The sequence below is a fragment of the Salvelinus namaycush genome, chromosome 3 (genome assembly GCF_016432855.1).
Source record: "Salvelinus namaycush isolate Seneca chromosome 3, SaNama_1.0, whole genome shotgun sequence".
Taxonomy (NCBI): domain Eukaryota; kingdom Metazoa; phylum Chordata; class Actinopteri; order Salmoniformes; family Salmonidae; genus Salvelinus; species Salvelinus namaycush.
The window spans coordinates 35,007,393-35,032,969 of NC_052309.1; the positions used below are offsets into that span (position 1 = coordinate 35,007,393).

At 40.9% G+C, this 25,577-nt stretch overlaps 1 protein-coding gene across 1 annotated transcript; it reads right to left on the reverse strand.

Annotated features, from left to right (window-relative positions):
- Positions 1–1,404: 1,404 nt before the first annotated feature.
- On the reverse strand, positions 1,405–24,669 carry ska2 (spindle and kinetochore associated complex subunit 2). The gene is made up of 7 exons (XM_038988956.1): positions 24,591–24,669; positions 3,545–3,634; positions 3,175–3,351; positions 2,984–3,058; positions 2,658–2,700; positions 2,256–2,397; positions 1,405–2,053 (listed from the first exon to the last, which is right to left on the reverse strand). Exons 1-7 carry the CDS (start codon positions 24,621–24,623, stop codon positions 1,927–1,929), a joined length of 687 nt encoding a protein of 228 aa, XP_038844884.1. The 5' UTR covers positions 24,624–24,669; the 3' UTR covers positions 1,405–1,926.
- Positions 24,670–25,577: the final 908 nt, after the last annotated feature.

A 25,577-nucleotide genomic window follows, 5' to 3' on the forward strand; every position in this document is an offset into this window, starting at 1 on the left:
GTCTTGGTGGTTCCAAACTTGTTCCATTTAAGAATGATGGGGGCCACTGGTACCCTTCCCCAGATCTGTGCCTCGACACAATCATGTCTTGGAGCTCTACGGACAATTCCCTCAACCTCATGGCTTGGTTTTTGCTCTGACATGCACGGTCAACTTTGGAACCTTATATAGACAGGTGTGTGCCTTTCCAAATCATGTCCAATCAATTGAATTTACCACAGGTGGACTCCAAAGTTGTAGAAACATCTCAAGTATGATCAATGGAAACAGGATGCACTGGAGCTCAATTTCGAGTATCCTCGCTAAGGGTCTGAATACTTATGTAAATAAATGATTTCTGTTGTTTATAAACATGCAACAATTTCTAAAAACCTGTTTTCGCATTGTCATTATGGGGTATTGTGTGTAGATTGGTGAGGGAAACAATTAATATAATCCATCTTCGAACAAGGCTGTAACGTAACAAAATGTGGAAAAAGGGAAGGGGTTTTGAATACTTTCCAAATGCACTGTACTACAATTCGACCATGCTGTTGATTACGTTCTAACATTCTCCACTACAATTCACTCACCTGTTTGAAAATGGATCCTTTTGGTGGTAAACACTACTACTGCCTTTTTTAAGCATTTAAACATGTTGCATGATAATACATGTATTCTTTGGTTCTGGAATTTGGATAACTTATCATTACTGTTTTTAATTCATTTACCATCACTACTGTTAATGTATTCATGTGTTATCTATTGTAATTTCACTCTGCCCTAGTGCATTACCCATTGATCAGATTTTATCAATACCAAAGCAAACTTAAATCAACCAATGTAATGGTTTGTTTGCATCTGCATTTTTAAACTTTTATGGATTCATTTAAAGTTCCTGTTAATTTTACCTAATTGTTTTACATACTTGGGAGAAAGAGACTTTAAACTGTACATTGAGATGCTAATACATGTTTGCACGCCTTGTTAAATTCATTTTTGGGCCTCCTGGGTGGCGCAGTGGTCTAAAGCTGTGCCACCAGACTCTGGGTTCGAGCCCGGGCTCTGTCGTAGCCGGCCGCGACCGGGAGGTCCATGGGGCGACGCACAATTGGCCTACCGTCGTCCGGGTTAGGGAGGGTTTGACCGGTAGGGATATCCTTGTCTCATTGCGCAAGGTGTACGGTGTTTCCTCTGACACATTGGTGCGGCTGGCTTCCGGGTTGGATGCGCGCTGTGTTAAGAAGCAGTGCGGCTTGGTTGGGTTGTGTTTCGGAGGACGCATGGCTCTCGACCTTCGTCTCTCCCGAGCCCGTACGGGAGTTGTAGCGATGAGACAAGACAGTAACTACTAACAATTGGATACCACGAAATTGGGGAGAAAAAATATTTAAAAATCACTTTTTGATTGGGTGTATACCTGGACAGAGGGAATATTTCAATTTAATGAAGGCTCATAAAATACATTGACACAAGACGTACAGTACAGTTGGAAAGACAGTGGAATTAAATCGTTCATCACATATTTACAGGTGAAATGTATTTGGCTGATACATTAGCCAGAAAACCCTACATACTTATCCAACATTAAACTCTTTACAAAAATTGTGCACCTTAATTTACAATATGGCCCAACCGCCTTCCACTTACAGCACCCTAGAAACATGTGATGACTTGATCCCATCTGGAATTCTTGCTTCTGATGTCAATTCCTTTTGAAAGAAGATTCTGGGCAGAGGGATTTATAAATTCCCTCTGCCCATTTAAGAAAAATATCTACCAAATTAAATCGAACCACAGCATATGAGGATTCAACTGAAAACCCTTCAATGAGGCTAATATGCCTAGCAAATGGACAAAGAGAGATGGGCGGAATCAGTCGCTTTTCATCACATAGTGCGGTGGGGTCTTATATTTTAGCCTCTCGGCTATGCAGGTTCCTCAGTCTCACATTAGCAGACGAACATGCCCTTTCTTGTCTAGCTCAATGAGAGAGAGGTGCTGCAACGTCTTCAGCTTGGCGTCGCTAACCTTCATGTTCATCTGCTTCATCTTCTGCAAACTGAGGGCACCACTGGAGAAAGAGTGGCAAAGTTGGAACTTGCAAGAACATCCAACATAATGCATACAACTTACTAAACATTCATATGACACGGGGTCTGACTCTGGTCCAGCAGTTAACTGTTCAGCATTAAAACAATTCGGACATTGCCTTGACAACTGGGGGTTTCTGTGTTAAGGTATATGCATCTCGGCACGAACATGACTCGTCTGACCTGTTTTTTCTGAAGGAGAAGTACTCATGCAGCTGCTTGTAGAAGGCATTGAGGTTGGCCAGCTTGACGTTGGCACGCATGCTGCACGGCACTGCCTCCAGTGTGGCTTCACTCAGCTCCTCAAACTCGCCCTCCCTCGAGGCTGTGGACATAACACACTAGCGTTGGCTTCAGTCGCCATATTCCTGTCTGTAGAGTACGGAGCCCTTTTTTGGGTTTCACATGGATTCCTTGAAGAGGAATGTTGTGTCATTGTTGGCTGTTATAGTATCAATATAAATTCTCCAAATTGAACATTTCCTATTTAGCTATGTACATAATATGTTGGTTACAAATTACTTCAATAGGGGTTTGTGTCTAAGACATATGCAGAGGGGAGACTTGGGGTTAACCATTACTTACACTGAGGCAGCTCTTGGGCTGGAAGCTCCATAGACATCGGTACCTGTTAACAGACAAACATTGGCATATTACAGTTATATTGCAATATATTGTAATACTGGGATATTACAAGACGACTATAACATTTCACTGAAGGAAAGAGTTGAGAAATCCTGAGCAGAAAAGCTATATATTTCGCTGAATAGCATGGGCCGTAAAATTGGACAATCAAAAGTAGTGCCCCATACAATGTCAGTGTTACACAGAATGACGTCTGTGAAATATCGTTCCTCCACACACTCTGCTCCTGTACGCAACGACACCTTAGCTCCAGCAAATGGACTTACCTCTGTTGTGTTTTGATTGACTGATAAACCAAGGAACTCTGCAGACTCCTGCTCCGTCTCAGTCAGTGTTGGAAGCTACAAAACAGTACAAGTGGAAATATAAATTCTGAATTGCACATGATTTAAACCACCCTTTAACATTGAAAAGAGTTGGTTGGCATTGTCGGATGTACGTAGAGGGAATAGTCTACCTCAACGTCAGCAGTCTGCTGTAACTGTTGCACCAGCTGCACAGTGGTGTCGAGGTGCACTCGTATGGAGTCCATTGATTGCTTCTGCTCGGCTGCGATCTCCTGCACTTGTGTGCACAGGGCCGCATGCCTCGTCTTGATGGCTGACAGGTTCTCCAGCAGCTTCACAGGGTTTTCCTGTGGTCACGAGAACGTGAGTCATATTGATTTAACAGAATGTTGGCTACACTCTCTGCATGGCAGAAGTTCAGAGATGTATTATATACACTGTAGCATTGCCTTTTGTGGATAGAGTGGAAAGGGGTTGGGTGACTTGTCTGTTGGTCTGTTCTGAGGACATGTTTGTAACTCAGTAGTGTGGTGTATTCACCTCTGCTGCACTGTTCTCTGGAACATTAGTCAGGAAGTCCAGCCTTAGCCGCTTCTCCATGTACTCCATGTCAGCCTCTGCCTTCTGGAACTGAAAGAACAGTTGGTTTAGTGTACTACAAGCCTTACACAATCATTATTACACACGGAAAATCATTGCATGTGCAGATCTGTCAATACTATGAACTATGGTTGCAAAGTGTCGTAAACTTTCCGGGAAATTTTTCATGGGAAGTTAAGCCCGGGAATTATCCGCAATTCAATGGAATTGCAACCCTCTGCATGCACAGTGCACTCTTCCAAGACCTTGCACACTAATGAGATGCTATTGACCCCACACTACTATACTGTCTGAGCCAAGGGCTACATGCTTTCTGGTAAGTTTTGATTACAATACTGGGTGGGGTGAATACATGACAAATCATTTTTTGTTAATATGACATATTTGGATATGACAAACGCACTTCCTGCGGCTTCCACTAGATGTCAGTCTGTAGAACCTTGTCTGATGCCTCTACTGTGAAGTGAGCTGACCATGCGCGTTTACATGAGAGGGAGCTAGCTATGTTCCATCGCACATCTGAAGTCAATGTAATTCTCCGGTTGGAACGTTATTCAAGATTTATGTTTCTACTGACTGTTACGGAACTTTTGGACATTTCATCTGCTTTTAGTGAACGCGCTTCCTGACGTTGGATTTGTTTACCAAACACGCTAACAAAAATAGCTATTTGGACATAAATGATGGACATTACCGAACATTTCTTGTGGAAGTGGGAGTCCTGGGAGTGCATTCCGACGAAGATCAGCAAAGGTAAGTGAAGATTTATAATGCTTTTTATGAGTTTTGTTTACTGCACAATTTGGCGGGTAACTGTATGGCTTCCTTTTGTGGCTTAACACTGTTCTCAGATTATTGAATATTGTGCTTTTGCCGTAAAGCTTTTTGAAATCTGACACAGCGGTTGCATTAAGAACAAGTGTATCTTTAATTCTATGTAAAACATGTATCTTTCATCAAAGTTTATGATGAGTATTTATGTTATTTGACGTGGCTCTCTGCAATTTCTCCGGATATTTTGGAGACATTTCTGAACATGGCGCCAATGTAAACTGAGGTTTTTGGATATAAATAGTAACTTTATCGAACAAAACATATATGTATTATGTAACATGAAGTCCTATGAGTGTCATCTGATGAAGATCATCAAAGGTTAGTGATTCATTTTCTCTATTTCTGCTTTTTGTGACTCCTGTCTTTGGCTGGAAAAATTACTGTCTGATTTTGCGGTGACCTAACATAATCGTTTGTGGTGCTTTCACTGAAAAGCCTATTTGAAATCGGACACTTTGGTGGGATTAACAACAAGATTACCTTTAAAATGGTATAAGATACATGTATGTTTGAGGAATTTTAATTATGAGATTTCTGTTTGAATTTGGCGCCCTGCACTTTCACTGGCTGTTGTCATTTCATCTCGTTAATGGGATTGCAGCCATAAGAAGTTAATTCACCTGTTTCCATACATGTTTCATTTTAAAACATTTCTTACAAATGAGTTGTTTAATCTAACTGCTTAACTATTTATCTGTACACAGAATTGTATTTTTATTAACTCATTTGTTTCTAATCTTTACAGGAAAATGCCATGGGCACCATCTGGTGTGTGGAGACATTTCACTGCAGCTAATGTATAAGGAAAAGCTGTGTACATTTGCAAATACTGTGCCAAATCTTATGTGAAGAACGCAACAAAAATGCAGAATCTGGCCAAGTGCATAAAGTTCCCTCAGCGCTCACAACAAGCAACCTCTGACAAAAGTCCCTCTGCTTCTAGTCGAGGTGACAATTATGAATCAGACACATTAGCGATAGCAACAGCTCATGGTCCTCCTGGAATCAGAAGTTTTTTTTGACTCAATGGAGGAACGCAGTCAGAAATGCTGATGAATGTCTTGCTCAAGCTGTGTATGCAACTGGTTCACCTCTGATGCTCACAGGCAATGTGTATTGGAAGAGATTTCTGGATGTTCTTCGCCCAGCATACACCCCTCCAACCAGACATGCTTTATCTACTCATTTGCTGGATGCAGAGTTCAAGTGCAGGTCAAGCAAATCATAGCGAAAACCGACTGTATTGCAATCATCTCTGATGGGTGGTTGAATGTTCATGGGCAAGGAATAATTAACTACATAAATCTCCACCCCTCAACCAGTATTCTACAAGAGCACAGACACAAGGAACAACAGACACACCGGTCTCCACATTGCAGATGAGCTGAAGGCTGTCATCAATGACCTTGGACCAAATAAGGTATTTACACTGGTGACAGACAACGCTGTGAACATGAAGGCTGCTTGGTCTAAAGTGGAGGAGTCCTACCCTCACATCACACCCATTAGCTGTGCTGCTCATGCATTGAATCTGCTCCTCAAGGACATCATGGCACTGAAAACAATGGATACACTCTACAAGAGAGCCAAGGAAATGGTTAGGTATGTGAAGGGTCATCAAGTTATAGCAGCAATCTACCTCACCAAGCAATGTGAGAAGAGCACCACATTGAAGCTGCCCAGCAACACCCGTTGGGGTGGTGTTGTCATCATGTTTGACAGTCTCCTGGTGGGGAAGGAGTCTCTCCAAGAAATGGCCATCAGTCTGCCGATATGGCCAGCCCAATCAAGAGGATCCTCCTGGATGATGTATTTTGGGAGAGAGTGGTAAGCAGCCTGAAACCTATAGCAGTAACCATTGCGCGGATTGAGGGAGACAATGCCATCCTGTCTGATGTTCAGACTGCTTGCAGAAGTAAGAGAAGAAATCCATACTGCACTGCCCACTTCAATGTTGCGCCAAGCAGAGGAAACTGCAGTTCTGAAATACATCAAAAAGCTTGAAGGCTTCTGCATGAAGCCCATACACGCCACAGCGTACGTTGGACCCCAAGTATGTTGGCAAGAGCATCCTGTCTGATGCAGAGATCAACAAGGCCTATGGTGTCATCACTACAGTGTCTCGCCACCATGGCCAGGATGAGGGCAAGGTTCTTGGCAGTCTGGCGAAGTACACTTCCAAGCAAGGGCTTTGGGATGGAGATACAATATGGCAGTCGTGCTAACATATCAGCCACCTGGTGGAAGGGACTTTGTGGATCTGAGGCTTTTTCCCGTTGCCTCCAACATCCTCCAAATCCCACCAACATAAGCCACCTCAGAGCGCAACTGGTCCTTGTTTGGGAACACACACACCAAAGCACGCAACTGGCTGACCAATACAAGGGTTGACAAATTGGTGGCCATCTGGGAAAATTTGAGGCTTTAGAGCCTGACAATGAGCCTGACAATGAGGCTCCTCAACAAGGTTGGAAAGTGACAGTGAAGATGAGGCCTCAGAGTCTGATGTTCAAGAGTGGACATTGAGGTGGTCCAGAAAGAAGACATGGAAGCCTGAGAGGAATACAACCAAAGCTTTAGTTTCTAGACTATCATTTTACAGATATGTTGAAAATGTTGTGGGAGATGTGATGGATCATAGGGGATCATTCAATATTTCCTTTCTTTTGTTGTTCAGTGAAATCATCCCATGTGAAGAGTCAACTCATATAATTAAAGTTCAATTTCGTAATGAAATCGTTTTTTTATTTCTATTGGAAGGATTTAATAATTTGCAAATATGCCTAGGTAAAATGTTTATGTTTCTGTCTCCATATGATATGGTAAACAAAATGAGTGAAAGGATCAGTCACATCTTTCGAAGACTTCGGCCACAAAACTGTTGCCTCCCGAAAGGTGCATGATGAAATAGTTGAGACGCATAGTGCCTTCTGTGAGGCTTTAACCAAAACACTGAAACCCTAAAAGCAACATTTCACTACTCAAAGTGGACAGCAGAGAAAATACTGATAGGGTTTCAGGACTTGGGATCAATCAAATGCTTGTCATTTTGTCAAAATGGAGTGGGGAAAAAATGATCAGGGTCGAGTTCAATAGGCACGTAACACAAAACATATTCAGAAGGTATGAAAGAGAGAACATTTAAATTCAAATAACTGTCCATTTTTGGAGGTTTAGGTAGATCCTCCTCCTAATGAGAAATGGAAGCTGACTGATGGGGACAAAAGTTCGACTTGCTTTGATAGATTTCTCGTCATTCCCTCACCTGCAGTGTAAGATTATTGCTCAGTTGGACCTGAATTAATAAGACCATTGATCTTCACTGCAGATTTTAATGAAATAAACGCCCCCCAATCGCACCAATGCCTATTCCAGAGTTCTAATTCCTAATTATAAGCACATCCATTCTTTGGGGTGCAATGGGCTTTGCAGGGCAATTTGGGCTTTGCCCTATTTGTTTTGATTTAAGCGCTTCAGTAGTCGGTATTCAGACTTACCTTATGCCGGTGCGCAATGGGCTTTGCAGGTGTGGCTCCCACTGATTAAAATTTTATTCAACCGCTGAAAACTCTCCCACTTGCTAGCCCACAGATTTTTTTGTTAAGTTTCCATTCAAAAGGGGTTTCAGGACATTTATCTAAAGCCATCCATTCAAATACAATGTACCTTTAATTTGAATTTTCGCGACAGATTCACTAGAATATACGTTGAGAAAGAGCTCAGAATAGGGATCAATGAAAGAAAGCCATCTAAATACAGTCTCCTTTTCAGCTCTAATTGGTAGATCTAAAAATACTCAGATCTTTTAGACTATTTAGGGTGAGGAAAGTGTTCATGAATCATACATAAACAGGGTTGGAAAGCATTTACACACAAAATGTATTGGTGAATCATAAATACAGTGGTTTGATTCATCCTGAAAGGTACCATATTCAATTGTTCAATTCATGAAATATTTGAAAGGGAGGAAAAGTGTACAATAGGGGATTGAACAATAGTCCGTTAAATCTACCCTAATCCTCATGGAACTGATGAAAACAATTCAGTTGTTGTGAACCATGCACTAGGCTCCAGGTTTGAACGGCTATGTATGGTCTATGTTCCATATAGCCTATTCTTGTGTGATGTTGCTATAGACCACCAAGTCCCAACAGTCAGATAATGTGGGAAAGACTTGATAATGTATGAGATCTCAACAGAGAGGTACAGTGCATTCAAAAGTATTTAGACCCCTTGACTTTTTCCACGTTGTTAAGTTAGACTTTTTCTAAAATTGAAAATATATATATTTCCTCAATCTACACACATTACCCCAAAATGACAAACATAAAAACAGGTTTTTAAAAAATGTTTGAAAATGTGTTTTTTTTTTAAACACGAAGTCCTGAAGCAACTCCTGCCTTGTCCGTGTGCTTAGGGTCATTGTCCGGTAGGAAGGTGAACCTTCGCCCCAGTCTGAAGTCCTGAACGCCCTGGAGCAGGTTTTCAACAAGGAGCTCTCTGTACTTTGGCCGTTCATCTTTCCCCTCAATCCTGACTAGTCTCCCAGTCCCTGCTGCTGAAAAACATTCCCACAGCATGATGCTGCCAGGTTTCCTACAGATGTGACGCTTGGCATTCAGGCTAAAGAGTTCAATCTTGGTTTCATCAGACCTGAGAATATTGTTTCTCATGGTCTGAAACTCTTTTAGGTGCCTTTTGGCAAACTCCAAGCGGGCTGTCATGTGCCTTTTACTGTGGAGTGGCTTCAGTCTGGCCACTCTACCATAAAGGCTGTGCTGCTGACATGGCGGTCCTCCACAGAAGAACTCTGGAGCTCTGTCAGAGTGACCATAGGGTTCTTGGTCACCTCCCTGACCAAGGCCCTTCTCCCCCAATTGCTCAGTTTGGCAGGGCGGCCAGCTCTAGGAAGTCTTGGTGGTTCCAAACTTCTTCCAGTTAAGAATTATGGAGGTTCTACGGACAATTCCTTCAACCTCATGGCTTGGTTTGTGCTCTGGCATGCAGTGTCAACTGTGGGATCTTATATTGACAGGTGTGTGACTTTCCAAATCATGTCCAATCAATTGAATTTACCACAGGTGGACCCTAATCAAGTTGTAGAAACACTGAGGATGACCATGGTAATAGGATGCACCGGTTCTCAATTTCGAGTCATATAGCAAAGGGTCTGAATACTTTAGTAAATAAAAAAGTGCAAACATTTCTAAAAACCTGTTTTCGCTTTGTCATTATGTGGTATTGTATGTAGACTGATGAGGGAAAAATGAATTGCATCAATTTTAGAATAAGGTTGTAACGTAAAAAAAATATGGGGAAAAGGAAGGGGTCTGAATACTTTCCGAATGCACTGTGTGTGTGTATGTACAGTTGAAGTCGGAACTTTACATACACCTTAGCCAAATACATTTAAACTCAGGTTCACACAATTCCTGACATTTAATCCTAGTAAAAATCCCTGTTTTAGGCCAGTTAGGATCACCACTTTATTTTAAGAATGTGAAATGCCAGAATAATAGTAGAGAGAACAATATATTTCAGCTTTTATTTCTTTCATCACATTCCCAGTGGGTCACAAGTTTACATAGCTTTTTTTAATGGCGGTTTTGGAGCAGTGGCTTCTTCCTTGCTGAGCAGCCTTTCAGGTTATGTCGATATAGGACTCATTTTACTGTGAATATAGATACTTTTTTACCTGTTTCCTCCAGCATCTTCACAAAATCCTTTGCTGTTGTTCTGGGATTGATTTGCACTTTCGCACCAAAGTACGTTGATCTCTAGGAGACAGAACGTGTCTCCTTCTTGAGAGGTATGACGGCTGCGTGGTCCCATGGTGTTTATACTTGCGTACTATTGTTTGTACAGATGAACGTGGTACCTTCAGGCGTTTGGAAATTGCTCCCAAGGATGAACCAGACTTGTGGAGGTCTACACTTGTTTTTCTGAGGTCTTGGCTGATTTCTTTTCATTTTCCCATGATGTCAAGCAAAGATGCACTGAGTTTGAAGGTAGGCCTTGAAATACATCCACAGGTACACCTCCAATTGACTCAAATGATGTCAATTCGCCTATCAGAAGCTTCTAAAGCCATGACATCATTTTCTGGAATTTTCCAAGCCGTTTAAAGGCACAGTCAATTTAGTGTAAGTATAAACTTCTGACCCACTGGAATTGTGATACAGTGAATTATAAATGAAATAATCTGTCTGTAAACAATTGCTGGAAAAATTTGTTGTGTCATGCACAAAGTAGATGTCCTAACAGACTTGCCAAAACTATAGTTTGTTAACTAGAGATGTGTGGAGTGGTTGAAAAACTAGTTTTAATGACTCCAACCTAAGTGTATGTAAACTTCCGACTTCAACTGTATCTCAAGCTTAAACGGAGAGATTTTGATGGGAATTTTTTGCATTATGTTACATAGATTGACGCAACGGAGCCTCAATAGACGCTAGGGGTTTTTAATTTTTTGGTTGACAAGAGTAGCAAAAACGTATGCATGACAAGCAAACAACAAACGCTGAGCCTTCATCTTCATGCATAACGGACTAAATAATGAAAGACTGTAGCAATAAATTCCGCAAAGCTAGTGTGGAAGAGTTGAAAAAAATATTGCCATCAATAAATAAAGGACAAACCACCTGGAACCGACAACCTGGATGGTAAATTACTGAGATTGTGGGAGCTGTTTTGTTAGATTTCAGTGGAGCCTTTGATATCATCGATCATAACATATTGCTGAAAAAACATAGGTGTTATGGATTAACATCCTCTGCTTTATCATGAATGGACAGTTACCTATTCAATAGAACAGAGGGTTTTCTTTAATGGAACACTCTCTAATGCAAATTCGGTGGAGTGTGGTGTGCCACAGGGCAGCTGGCTTGGACCATTATTGTTTTGTGTTTACTAATAACCTTCCACTGACCTTGAATAAAGCCTGTGTCCATGTACGCTGACAACTTCACAGTATACACGTCAGCTGCAACAGTAAAAAAAGTAACTGACACTCTTAATATATATCTCCAGTCAGTTTTAGAATCTGTAACTAGCAATAGGCTGGTGCTAAATATCTAAAAAACTAAAAGCATAATTTTTAGGGCAAATTACTCGCTCAACCCTAAACCTCATCTGGATCTAAACCGCATCTGGATCTATTCTTGAATTGAGCAAGTTGAAGAGACTAAAAACCACTGGGTGTCACCCTAGATAGCACACCATCATGGTCAAAACATATAGACTCAATGGCTACTAAAATGGGAAGAGGTCTCTCCATGATAAGGTGTTGCTCTGCTTTCTTGATATTTCAGCTACAGGTCGTACAGGCCCTAGTTTTGTTGCACCTGGACTACTGTCCAGTTGTGTGGTCAGGTGCAGAAAGGACATATGCAAATTGTAGTTGGTACAAAACAAAGCAGCACATATTGCACTTAGATGTACACGGATGGGGAATGTCAATGACATGCATGTCAATCTCTCCTGGCTCAAAGTTGAGGAGAGATTGACTGTCACTATTGATCTTTGTGCGAGGTGTTGAAAGTACCGAACTGTCTGTTCAAGCAGTTGGCACTCATCAGTATCACACAAGACATACAATACAACCAGAGGTCTTTTCAGTCTCCAGGTCCAGAACAGAGGCTGAGAAACACACAGTATTAAATAGAGCCATGACTAAATGGACAACTCTGCCATGCCATGTAACTCAAGCTAGCAATAAAGCAAGATTTCAATTGTGGCAACAAGTTGAGAATGACACAAATATTAATTTCCACAAAGTTTGCTACTTCAGTGTCTTTAGATATTTTTGTCAGATGTTACTATGGAATGCTGAAGTATAATTACAAGCATTTCATAAGTGTCAAAGGCTTTTATTGACAATTACATGAAGTTGATGCAGAGAGTCAATATTTGCAGTATTGACCCTTCTTTTTCAAGATATCTGCAATCCGCCCTGGCATTCTGTCAATTAACTTCTGGGCCACATCCTGACTGATGGCAGCTCATTCTTGCATAATCAATGCTTGGAGTTTGTCAGAATTTGTGGGGTTTTGTTCGTCTACCCGCCTCTTGAGGATTGACCACAAGTTCTCAAATGGGATTAAAGTCTGGGGAGTTTCCTGACCATGGACCCAAAATATCGATGTTTTGTTCCCCGAGCAACTTAGTTATCACTTTTGCCTTATGGCAAGGTGCTTCATCATGCTGGAAAAGGCATAGTTCGTCACCAAACTGTTCCTGGATAGTTGGGAGAAGTTGGTCTCGGAGGATGTGTTGGTACCATTCTTTATTCATGGCTGTGTTCTTAGGCAAAATTGTGAGTGCGCCCACTCCCTTGGCTGAGAAGCAACCCCACACATGAATGGTCTCAGGATGCTTTACTGTTGGCATGACACAGGACTGATGGTAGCGCTCACCTTGTCTTCTCCGGACAAGCTTTTTTCCGGATGCACCAAACAATCGGAAAGAGGATTCGTCAGAGAAAATGACTTTACCCCATTCATCAGCAGTCCAATCCCTGTACCTTTTGCAGAATATCAGTCTGTCCCTGATGTTTTTCCTGGAGAGAAGTGGCTTCTTTGCTGCCCTTCTTGACACCAGGCCATCCTCCAGAAGTCTTCGCCTCACTGTGCGTGCAGATGCACTCACACCTGCCTGCTGCCATTCCTGAGCAAGCTCTGTACTGGTGGTGCCCCGATCCCGCAGCTGAATCAACTTTAGGAGACGGTCCTGGCGCTTGCTGGACTTTCTTAGATGCCCTGAAGCCTTCTTCACAACAATTGAACCGCTCTCCTTGAAGTTCTTGATGATCCGATAAATGGTTGATTTAGGTGCAATCTTACTGGCAGCAATATCCTTGCCTGTGAAGCCCTTTTTGTGCAAAGCAATGATGACAGCATGTGTTTCCTTGCAGGTAACCATGGTTGACAGAGGAAGAACAATGATTCCAAGCACCCTCCTTTTGAAGCTTCCAGTCTGTTATTCAAACTCAATCAGCATGACAGAGTGATCTCCAGCTTTGTCCTCGTCAACACTCACACCTGTGTTAACGAGAGAATCACTGACATGATGTCAGCTGGTCCTTTTGTGACAGGGCTGAAATGCAGTGGAAATGTTTTTTGGGGATTCGGTTAATTTGCATGGCAAATAGGGACTTTGCAATTAATTGCAATTCATCTGATCATTCTTCATAACATTCTGGAGTATATGCAAATTGCCATCACACAAACTGAGGCAGCAGACTTTGTGAAAATTAATATTTGTGTCATTCTCAAAACCTTTGGCCACGACTGTAGTGCTATGTATAATTTATGTATATTATGTATTTTATTTGTTATGTTGTTTCCTGTTTGGACCCCAAGAAGAGTAGCCGCTGCCGTGCCTGCAGTTAATTGGGAATCCTAATAAAAATAAAAATAAATGATTCAAATAGGCTACATGTAATACTTTAGGCTTATATGATCCACTATTACTCGCAACCTTCAAAAACGACCACACGAACGTGACAGAGGAAAGAAAGGTAAACTAACGATGTAATGGAATGATACATTTAGGCTATAAATTTAAGGAAATTAACAATCGCTGCACTAAAGTGCCAGTTATTATGTACTGTATGTGGTTATTACTGACAGTGGCTACAGATAGTGGCTAATATTTAATACAATATGATAGAAATGTAAAAAAAATAATAATAATATTAAGTCTGGGTGGTAAGGGGGAAACTCACCTCATCCACCACCAATGTGTGGCACACACCTGGGTTTTGCACGGCAACCTTTTTTTGTGCCAGAATGCTCACCACACAAAGTGGAGAGGAGTGATATATGCCAATTAGGAATTAGGGGGATGATTAGGTGGCCATGATGGAATAGGCCAGGTTGGGAATTTAGCCGTGACACCGGGGTTAACACCCCTACTCTTACGATAAGTGCCATGTGATATTTAGTGAGGTTACCCGTTTAACATCTCATCAGAAAAACAGCACCCTACGCAGAGCAATGTCCCCTTCACTGCCCTGGGATCTACTTAGACCAGAGGGAAGAACGCCCTTCCAGCAGCATCTGGTCTCCCATCCAAGGATCGGCCAGGACCGACCCTGCTTAGCTTCAGAGGCAAGCCAGCAGTGATATGCGGGGTGGTATGATGCTGGCACATGGTGACATGCTTTTCAGTTTGCTGAAATATGACTGGTTTCACATTTGTCTGCAGATGCTCTTAAGGTAAAATAGATCTAAACAATTATCATTTATATTTTCAATCTTCTTAGGGACAGGTTTAAATGTACAACTCGAGGTGTCATTAAAAAAAATCCACACCCCTCAATGTAAAAAAATATTTTCACACCACCCTTTCCTTGTATTGTAAAAACATGTACACACCCTAACCCTAATAATTAACTTGAAGACAATTAACACAATAAATAACAATTGTAAAAAATAAAAATAAATTGTAGCAACCCTGTGTTTATAAACGTGGATATCGACTTAACCACTAACATGGTTTTGTGGCACAGTCGATGCCACGCAGGGCAAATGGCCAAGACGGTTGAGGGTTCGCCAACGGCGAAGGACGAGCTCACTCTCCCTGCCTGTATCGTTACACTACAATCAGAGCCGGCTGCAGTGATCAGCTAGGGAGAAAAATCAGACCAACACTTCGATGCTAGATTTATAATTATGTAAAATATATGCAACAAATTTTCCACTAACAGGTTTCTGTTCCAACGCACCACATACACCCAATAAGCAACGCATAACTGCATACCGATTACCGACTTATCATCATGGTTTGCATTTTCAACACCACAATCAAGTAGAGTATGTCAAATCTCGACAAACAGAAAATACTCCCTACTCAGTATTAAAGGCTTGATTTGACAATCTCAGAATGTCATTAAACCTATGTTTTGTAACAGATGTCTCTTTCCATTAATAGAACGGCCGTTGCTCAGTTTGGATGCTGGAATTATAATCGAGTGGAATGGATGAACGTGAGCAGATAGGCTACTTCAAAAGTCTCCTGTAGGCTAATCAGATTAAAACATTATGACTAGTTATGTTTATGGCTCACACAAAAAGGTAATACAGTCTAAAAGTTAAATGACAAATATTTAGGCTATATTGAAGCATGAGGTTCTAGGTCAAGGAATAGCCTCTCGGATCGGAAAGGAGGAAGAACAACGTGCATTAAGCTTTCCTGAATAACTGGGCTTGCTGGGAGCATAGGCCTATGTGGCCACAGGACGACTTTGGAGAAGGATGATCAGCAACAGACAGCGCATCAGTATCACAAGTAAAAATACAGCCAGACTGTCCTGCAACTGTAACTTTCTATAATCTGTCGACTCACAACTGATCCAAATGGAATGAAACATTCAAATAACAGGGCTTTTGGTAATAATTCAAATTACATTTTCACTGCAGTTTACAGGCTAGAGAATTGTACTCACTTGAAAACAATATTGCAATTTTTCATTGGATTTTGGTGTTGTAGGCTAGTCTAATTAGTATAATTGTATTGTCCCTAAACAAGAGCAATAGGGGAGCTTTTTAAACTACCTGTCTTCACTGTTCTTTCATGTGCAATGACGCACCCGGCCTCTCCGCTGCCTATCAGCTGTTCCTTCATCTTGTGGATATACAGTGCATTCGGAAAGTATTCAGACCCCTTCTTCACATTTTGTTACATTACAGCATTATTCTAAAATTGATTAAATAAAAATCCTCTGCAATCGACACACAATACCCAATAATGGCAACGCAAAAACAAGTTTAGAAATGTTTGCAAATGTATAAAAACAGAAATAAATTATTTACATAAGTATTCAGAGCCTTTGCTATGAGACTCGAAATTGAGCTCAAGTGCATCCTGTTTCCATTGAGTTTGCAAAAAGGCACCTAAAAGACTCTCAGACCATGAGAAACAAGATTCTCTGGTCTGATAAAACCAAGATTGAGACAATATCGACAGAGTAATGTTATTAGTGCTGAGCAATTTATCCAAAATGTCTTATTTTCGGTTCAATTATTTGAATTTTTTTCTGTGAGCTTAATGCACACATTGAACAGTTTCTCTATAGATAAATCAGATCCAGCCTGAACTGTGCAATGTAGTAGAAAGTTGTAGTTTCCAACAGGCCAATATTCTACATAGTTTAGTGCAACAAAATGTGGTAATTTAACTATAATAGCTAGGTTTCCATCCAATTGGCTACAGATTTTCATGTAAGTATTCTAAAGACTGCTTGAAGAAAATATGCATGTTTTCCCTCCAGTGGTGTGTTTCCACCAAACTGACTTGTTGCAGAGAACTCAGTGCATGACATAACTTAATAGTAAAACCTGCAAAACGGCAAATGTAAATCAGGGGGAAAAATAAAAAACGCACTACCCTCCTTTGTCAATTTTGTTTGTAAACGGATTACCTAGGTCTCATCAATAGCTCTTATCAATTTATAAATGACAGTGCATAGAGATTATTTTTTCCCCGATAGAAATAACAGCAAAGCTGTTTTTTCACATGGAACTGACAGGTTGATTGACCTTATTCATGGTTTCCTTGCGTATTAAGGTCGTGGAATTAAGACAAGTTCAGAATATGGTGTTTCTGTGATCTCCACACCAAACTAATAACTGGCTGACATGCGTTTTCCCATGCTTAAGTTCAAGGTCAGAATACGTGTACAGAGAAAAGGGAATAAAGTTCTATTTAAGCGAGTAACTCCAGTCTGAATCCCCCCCTTTGGTGAGGAGAGTGGCAGCTTTCGCCACTTTTTCCTACAGTTTTTGCAGCTTCCAAAAGTGGTCTTTGCTGCTTTCAGATGCTTTGACAATACTATTGCACTGCTAGCTGTCCAATACAGTAGTGCAATGAAGTCAGAGCACCTGCAAACAGCTTTGTTGAGCAAAGGTTCACACCTACACCTAACAAAACCTCCTTGGGAATAATCCCTGGCCAATGCCCTTTTAACATTGCACTGCTTTCATTAGAGGGTCACCAGTAGGACAATATAAAAGGGGCACTGGACAGACAGACACAACATAATGGATTCCTCTTTATTCTGTGTTATCAGTCTTGAAATAAAATTGGAGACATCCAACCTCCTGTCAAACTAGAGAAAAAATTAACTACATGACAGAAACTTTAATTGGATTGGCTGAGCCAGATCAAGAAAAAATATTAATGGGTGAATCAAAATGATCTAAACCTCAAGTAAAACCAGTTTTGAAATCCAGTGATCGTCAGCAGAGAGAAACAAGCAAGTGAAGCTACATGACTTTGGGGAGCTGAATAGATAGTGAATGCATCATATTTGAATAGTCTAGTTACTACCCACTGTGCACAAATGAATTATGCGAGTAATGGCAGTAGAAACGCCTTTAAGTGCAAGTATTGATATAATAACAGTCATCTCGAAGTAAACTTGGAATCACGCAATGATAGTGTTATCCTCCCACTACGACTCGGGAAACGATGCAGTTTATTAGGTTACAGATGAAATCAATTATGCACTTCACAGGGTAGTGAAATGGCACGGTGATGAGCTTGATGCTCCTTTCCAATAAATATCGAGGGTCTTATTCTGGTGACGTAATGATCAATGGTTGACTGCAGTTTAAAAAATAAAAATGTTTTTGCTCGATCCATAGTAATCTAATCATGTAGACCAGCCTACCCGCGCTGAATTTGCGAGCTGTTGGCTATAGTGCAACTGCCAAGACCAAAGCAGGCACATCTGCTACTTAACGCAAATGTTTGTGACAAAACTATCGGTGCAGTTGAAAATGTGATGTAAACACACTGAACTTTAGATTTCTATTCTGTACATGAAAACTAAAGTGAAAAATGTCCGTGTGCACTACTTCACACACTCATTTATATCTGCTACAAGTCAGTTTAAAATACACATTTTCTTTAATGCATATTTTAGAATATTCGCATGAAAGTCCTGTTTTTGCTTTTTCATTATGGGCTATTGTGTGTAGATTAATCAATTTTAGAATAATGCTGTAACATAACATGTGGGTCTGAACACTTTCTGAATGCACTGTAGGCATTGGGTTTCAAACTTTGGCTGCTTTCAAATGTAATCTTCAAGTTACTCATTAATATGTTGGATTCACATCTTCATCTCAACCAAAAACAAAGTTAAAGAACGGTGTTTTTCCACAAGCACATGGAGTAGCCAGCCAAATAGAAAAAGTAGCCAGATCCCGCCCAGGTTAAGAATGTTTTGCTGAACAAGCTCTATTTTTTGGTGGCATCTGGTACATTCTAATGCCTTGATTCCATCTGAAATACACAGGAAAATTATAGTTGGTAGACTATTGTGCACCGGGGCCTCCCACTCTTTCTATTCTGGTTAGAACCAGTTTGCGCTGTTCTGTGAAGGGAGTAGTACACAGCGTTGTACGAGATCTTCAGTTTCTTGGCAATTTCTCACATGGAATAGCCTTCATTTCTCAGAACAAGAATAGACTGACGAGTTTAAGAAAGTTATTTGTTTCTGGCCATTTTGAGCCTGTAATCGAACTCACAAATGCTGATGCTCCAGATACTCAACTAGTTTAAAGAAGGCCAGTTTTATTTCTTCTCTAATCAGAACAGTTTTCAGCTAACATAATTGCAAAAGGGTTTTCTAATGATCAATTAGCCTTTTAAAAATGATAAACTTGGATTAGCTAACTGGAACACCGGAGTGATGGTTGCTGATAATGGGCCTCTAAAAATACTTGTTTAACAACTGACCCACAAATTTCAAGATTCCGTTTAAGAGGTTCTCTCCGCTATCTCCAATAGAGCTATGATTGACCAATGAAGCAGGTGTTAATCATGGGCTTTGCTACACTGAAAGCAGCAGTTGACTACTCCATTGTCAAAACTTTAAGATCATTAGACCTATATAAATATCTTTGGAAATACCATATAAGTATCAAAATCTTTTTAAAACAATTCAATCGGTTTTCATTTACCATATCTTGGACCAGAGTGAGGCTATCGCTCAAGATCTTTAGTTTACTTGTCTCGATGCGATACCATGGACATACAGCGCATTCGGAAAGCATTCAGGCCCCTTGACTTTCCCCCCCCATTGTAACGTAACAGACTTTCTAAATTGAATGTGAAAAATATCACATTTACATAAGTATTCAGACCCTTTACTAAATACTTGAAAAAAACATCTTTGGCAGTAATTTGAGTCTTCTTGGGTATGACGCTACAAGCTTGGCACACCTGTATTTGGGGAATTTCTCTCATTCTTCTCTGCAGATCCTCTCAAGCGCTGTCAGGTTGGATGGGAGCGTTGCTGCACAGCTATTTTCAGTACTTTCCAGAGATGTTAGATCGGGTTTAATTCTGGGCTCTGGCTGGCCCACTCAAGGACAGAAGGTGAACCTTCGCCCTAGTCTGAGGTCCTGACCAGGTTTTCATCAAGTATCTCTGTACTTTGCTCCAGTCATCTTTCCCTCGATCCGGACTAGTCTCTCAGTCCCTGCTGCTGAAAAACATCCCCACAGCAGGATGCTGCCACCACCATGCTTCACTGTAGGGATGGTGCCAGGTTTCATCCAGATGTGACGCTTGGCATTCAGGCGAAAGAGTTCAATCTTGGTTTCATCAGACCAGAGAATCTTATTTCTCATGTTCTGAGAGTCTTTAGGTGCCTTTTCGCAAACTCCACACGGGCTGTCATGTGCCTTTTACTGTGGAGTGGCTTCTGTCTAGCCACAAAGGCCTGATTGGTGGAGCACTGCAGAGATGGTTGTCCTTCTGGAAGGTTCTCCCATCTTCACAGTGGAACTCTGGAGCCCTCTCAGAGTGACCATCGGGTTCTTGGTCACATTCTCCCTCAATTTCTGTCTGGCTGGGTGGCCAGATCTAGGAAGAGTCTTGGTGGTTCCAAACTTTTTCATGTAAGAATGATGGAGGCCACTGTGTTCTTCGGGAACAGAATTGTTTTGGTACCCTTCCCCAGATCTGTGCCTCGACACAATCCTGTCTCGGAGCTCTACGGACAATTCCTTCGACCTCATGGCTTGGTTTTTGCTCTGACATGCACGGTCAACTGTGGGACCTTGTATAGACAGGTTTGTGCCATTCCAAATCATGTCCAATCAATTAAATTTACCATAGGTGGACTCCAAACAAGTTGTAGATACATCTCCAGGATGATCAATGTAACAGGATAGACTTGAGCTCAATTTCGAGTCTCATAGCAAAGGGTCTGAATACTTATGTAAATAAGGTAAGGCTCAGTGGGGAAATTGGGGATGCCCTGCATTGCTATCTATTGCCTAGAACAAAAGCAACCAGGGTTTCACTAAATAAGCTATAAGCACAATACTTTTTATTGCATATTTAGGCCTAACTAAATTGACACGTTTGTTCATTTTCAATTCACTGGCACAATGTAGAGTAGTTTAGCCATACTCATTGATAGCCTAATCTATACTTTAATATACTTGTGAATTTACGAGGCATTGCGAGATACAAATCATCAAATATATAGGCCTAGCCTATGCGCACAGTTCCAACAGTCTGCCTTCCCCCACCTCTCTCCCTCGCTGGGTCGCCTGATCTTTCTCTTCGCTATAAAAGATGCCAGTGTGTGTGTTCAGTCTTCAGTCTGTTGCATGTAGAATAGTTTACGGTAACATAATCATAGATAGCCCCTACTTACTTTAGTGAACTTGCGAGACATTGCAAGCCAAGAAATTGCAAAATACAGCTTTTGATTACCGATGCACAGTTCTGACTGTCTGCCTGGTGGCTGACTTGCCTACCTATGTCTGGCTGTGCCCCTCCCCTCTCTCTCGCTAACCCGCAAGAGTGTGTTCTCGGAAGTAGCCTACGGCAACTACTCAGTATCTTTCGTTCCAAAAATACTGAATCTTAGGAGCCGATTCCCAGCGGAATCGAATCTTGACACCACTAATAGTCTCTATAAGCCAGAATGTTGAATAAAATAACATTTGAGGTTACTTTACCTGTTGTACATGCTGGTCCTTTTGGTGGTAGGTGTAGATAGGGTCACAGGAAAGTGTTGTTAGCCCACCTTCTGAGGCACGGTGGGTTCTGTCGTTTGTATTATCAATCTCGACTCATTGCACGTGATGCACAATATGTAAACATAGTCGAATGTAACCGAAAGTAGTCCCCCGAAGCACGTTTCCTAGCAAACAGCTGGAAGTGTTTGCCCAACCCCTCGGCCATACTGTGCGAATTGCATCAGTATTGAAAATAAAAACCTGGATGTACAAACCGATATACAGACCAGTGTACTGAAAGTCGGGTTAATAACACTTAGTGTTGAGCGCTTAGTTATTTTTGAAGTCGGTTTGGTTTGATTATTTAAAAACTTATCACGGTTTTCAATTTCGGTTTCCATTTCTTGGGTTGAATGCTGTAACACAGAATAAAGCAATTAATAAAAGTCCCATGATGGTACTGACTGCCCATGAATGCTTATCACTTATTAACCATATTTTATTCACAATACTTTAATAAAATATTTCAGTTGTGTATATTACATTTGTTTTACTTGATGGCTTTATTATTTTATTTCATGTCACCTTCTCATCTCTATTTTGTAGTTCTTCTAAGTAAATCAGGTCAACTTTTATGACTTCTGAACACTAACTATCAATCACTTAGAATGTGTATTTTCAGGTAGAGATACCTGGCGAAGCAATAGGTGCTCTCTATATCCCCTCATGATCACGCATTCTTCTCTTTCATAGCAGGCGTAGCAGGCGTAAAAGAAACAGACCGGACAAGTAGATGCGCAATGGATTATGGTCAGTAACCATGTTTCCATCGACAGTTTTCATGCGAGTAAAGTCATACCGTATTTTTTTTTTATCACAACAGATGTGATGAAAACCGGAAGTTTCAGTACAATTTTCTAAATGACAACAGATCATTTGTTCATTCGACATGGTGGGATCTTTGTGTCGGTAAAATGTATTATGTGAGAAATGGCAGTTGCCTTTATGCGCAAATACTGATATAATAACCATAATATCGAAGCAAACCTGGAGACATGCGATGATATAGTGTCTGGTCCTCCCACTACAACTCAGGAAACTATGCTGTTTATTAGGCTACAGATGAAGTAAGTTATGATGAACTTCACAGGGTGTTGAAAGTTCACACTATGAAGTTGATGCTCCTTTCCAATAAATATCAGTCTTATTCTGGTGACAGAACACCCATGCATACCTCACAAGACATGCCACCAGAGGTCTCTTCACAGTCCCCAAGTACAGAACAGACTATGGGAGGCGCAAAGTACTACATAGAGCCATGACTACATGGAACTCTATTCCACATCAGGTAACTGACACAAGCAGTAGAATCAGATTCAGAAAGCAGGTAAAGAAATACACCTTATGGAATGGCGTGGACTGTGAAGTAACACAAACATAGGCACAGACACATGCATAAACACACACATGATAATATGCGCACTATACACACACGTATATATGGATTTTGCATTGTAGATATGTGGTAGTGGAGTATGGGCCTGAGGGCACACAGTGTGTTGTGAACTCTGTAATGAATATTGTAATGTTTTTAAATTGTATAACTGCCTTCATTTTGCCGGACCCCAGGAAGAGTAGCTGTTGGCTAATGGGGATCGATAATAAATACATGACTGATGCTCTCGCTCTGTATCTGTGAGCTGTTGCCTAGAGTACATGTGCCAAGACCAGAGTAGGCACCGTCGCTATTCAACACAGTTTCTGACAAAACTATCGGTAGAGTTGAAAATGCGACGGAAACACATTGAACTTTAGATTTTTATTCGGTACATGAAAGTGCACACAAAATGTAAGTTATGTCATGCACTGAGTTCTCTGCAACAAGTCAGTTTGGTGGAAACACACCACTGGAGGGAAAACATGCATATTTTCTTCAAGCAGTCTTTAGAATACTTGCATGAAAATCTGTAGCCAATTGGATGGAAATCTAGCTATTATAGTTAAATTACCACATTTTGTTGCACTAAACTATGTAGAATATTGGCCTGTTGGAAACTACAACTTTCTACTACATTGCACAGTTCAGGCTGGATCTGATTTATCTATAGAGAAACTGTTCAATGTGTGCATTAAGCTCACAGAAAAAAATTCAAATAATTGAACCGAAAATAAGACATTTTGGATAAATTGCTCAGCACTAATAACATTACTCTGTCGATATTGTCTCAATTTTCTAGCAGCAAAAGAACAAACTGCACAGACAACCGGTAGAGCAAGTTTAAATGTATTTGTATTAAACATTCTGGCTTGTATGGAACATTTACCCAATACTCTACATAAATGTCTCAGGATCTATATACCAATTTATTGTGTATTACAGCCTGATTAAATCAGACTAAGTGATACCACATTGAGATTCAACAAACTTCTGGCTGACTTTGAGTGAGTGAATAAAAGATTGAAATCTCATTGTTCAATGTCTCAACCAAATATTACCCAAATGTCCACGTTAAAATAACGTGGGGTGCCCAATGGGTATCTGGCTAGTTTGTAACAGTTGCATACTGTACGTTTGATAAGCGCCGTGGATGGAACACCCAGAAATGTTATTATCGTTGATCAGACATTGCAAACTCCCTCCTTTATCTTTCGATTGGCTAACAACGAATGTGTACAACTTTCATATGATCGCGTGAAATTTCGCTTTTAAACATTAACGACCAAGTACAACATGAACGACCACGTAAGACGACGAGCGAGCGCGGGGACATCGACTAATGTATATCCTCTTTGCAGGCGCAGTCTCTCGTACTCATTGTGAAACGTATGGCAAACAAGCCATCGAGATAGCTAACTACCTAAATAAACACTGAACATGGGCAACGTGACACAAGCGGAAAAAAAATAGCATGTTGGTTTTCATCGCAGAAAACACTTAGCTAGCATGGTATGTTTTCGTGGTTCTTTTCCTGGAAATATTTTTTTCCTTCGAAAATGGCAGATTTTTTTTATTTAGATCCTCTCACTTTGCTAACGTTGCATTCCTATTTTTGACGCATTTCCTCAAATAGCTAATTGACCACAGAAAAGCCGCCTCGTATCTAAAGACTAGGATCATAGGTTTACTTTCGCTGGTTTAGAAATTAAAGTGGTTTGTAAAAGCTTACCATCGCCTCCAGTTTATCAACTGCTGTCTCCATGTTGAGTAGTTTACGTTCCGTCCTCTTCTTCTATGGTATTATGGCGGTCTTCAAACTAGCGATAGAGGTGCATGCCGCCACCTACCGTATGTTTGGTAAACTATTGCAAAAATATCCATTGTAGGAAAACCCGACATCACACAAAATAAAAACCAGACACATAAAACATTCCACTCCTTCAGTCATATTCCAATTCAAGTAACATCCCTACAGGCTCAGCGGCCTGTGAGGGCGAAACATCTTTTGACAGGATTTCTGGCAATGGCACGGCTGTAAACTCAGAATCCCAAAAAGCGTTCTGCTGCACTCACAATAATTTAATTGTTCTCTTATTTCTTCTTTCTTTGTGCTGTGCAGTTTATGACCATTGCAATAAATGCTACAACTGTAATATATCAGGATCACACATTTCTACAGGCCAAAAGGACCAACCGCACAGACAACCAGTAAAGTACGTTAAAATATAATTGTATCCAACGTTCTAGCTTGTAGAGGTCTGTCACGTTCCTGACCTGTTTTCCCTTGTTTTTGTATTTGTTTAGTATGGTCAGGGCGTGAGTTGGGGTGGGCATTCTATGTTGTGTGTCTAGTTTGTCTGTTTCTGTGTCCAGCCTAATATGGTTCTCAATCAGAGACAGCTGTCAATCGTTGTCCCTGATTGAGAATCATATATAGGTGGCTTGTTTTGTGTTGGGGATTGTGGGTGGTTGTTTCCTGTCTCCGTGTTTGTGTTCTGCACCAGATAGGACTGTTTCGGTTTGCAACACTTTGTTATTTTTTGTTCGTTGTAAGTGTTCACTGTTTTTGTTTAATTAAACATGTTGAGCACTGGCTACGCTGCGTGTTGGTCCGATCCCTGTTTCACCCCCTCTTTTAGTGAAGAGAGGGAAGGCTGCCGTGACAGAACCACCCACCAAACCCGGACCAAGCAGCGTAGCAACGGGCAGCAACGGC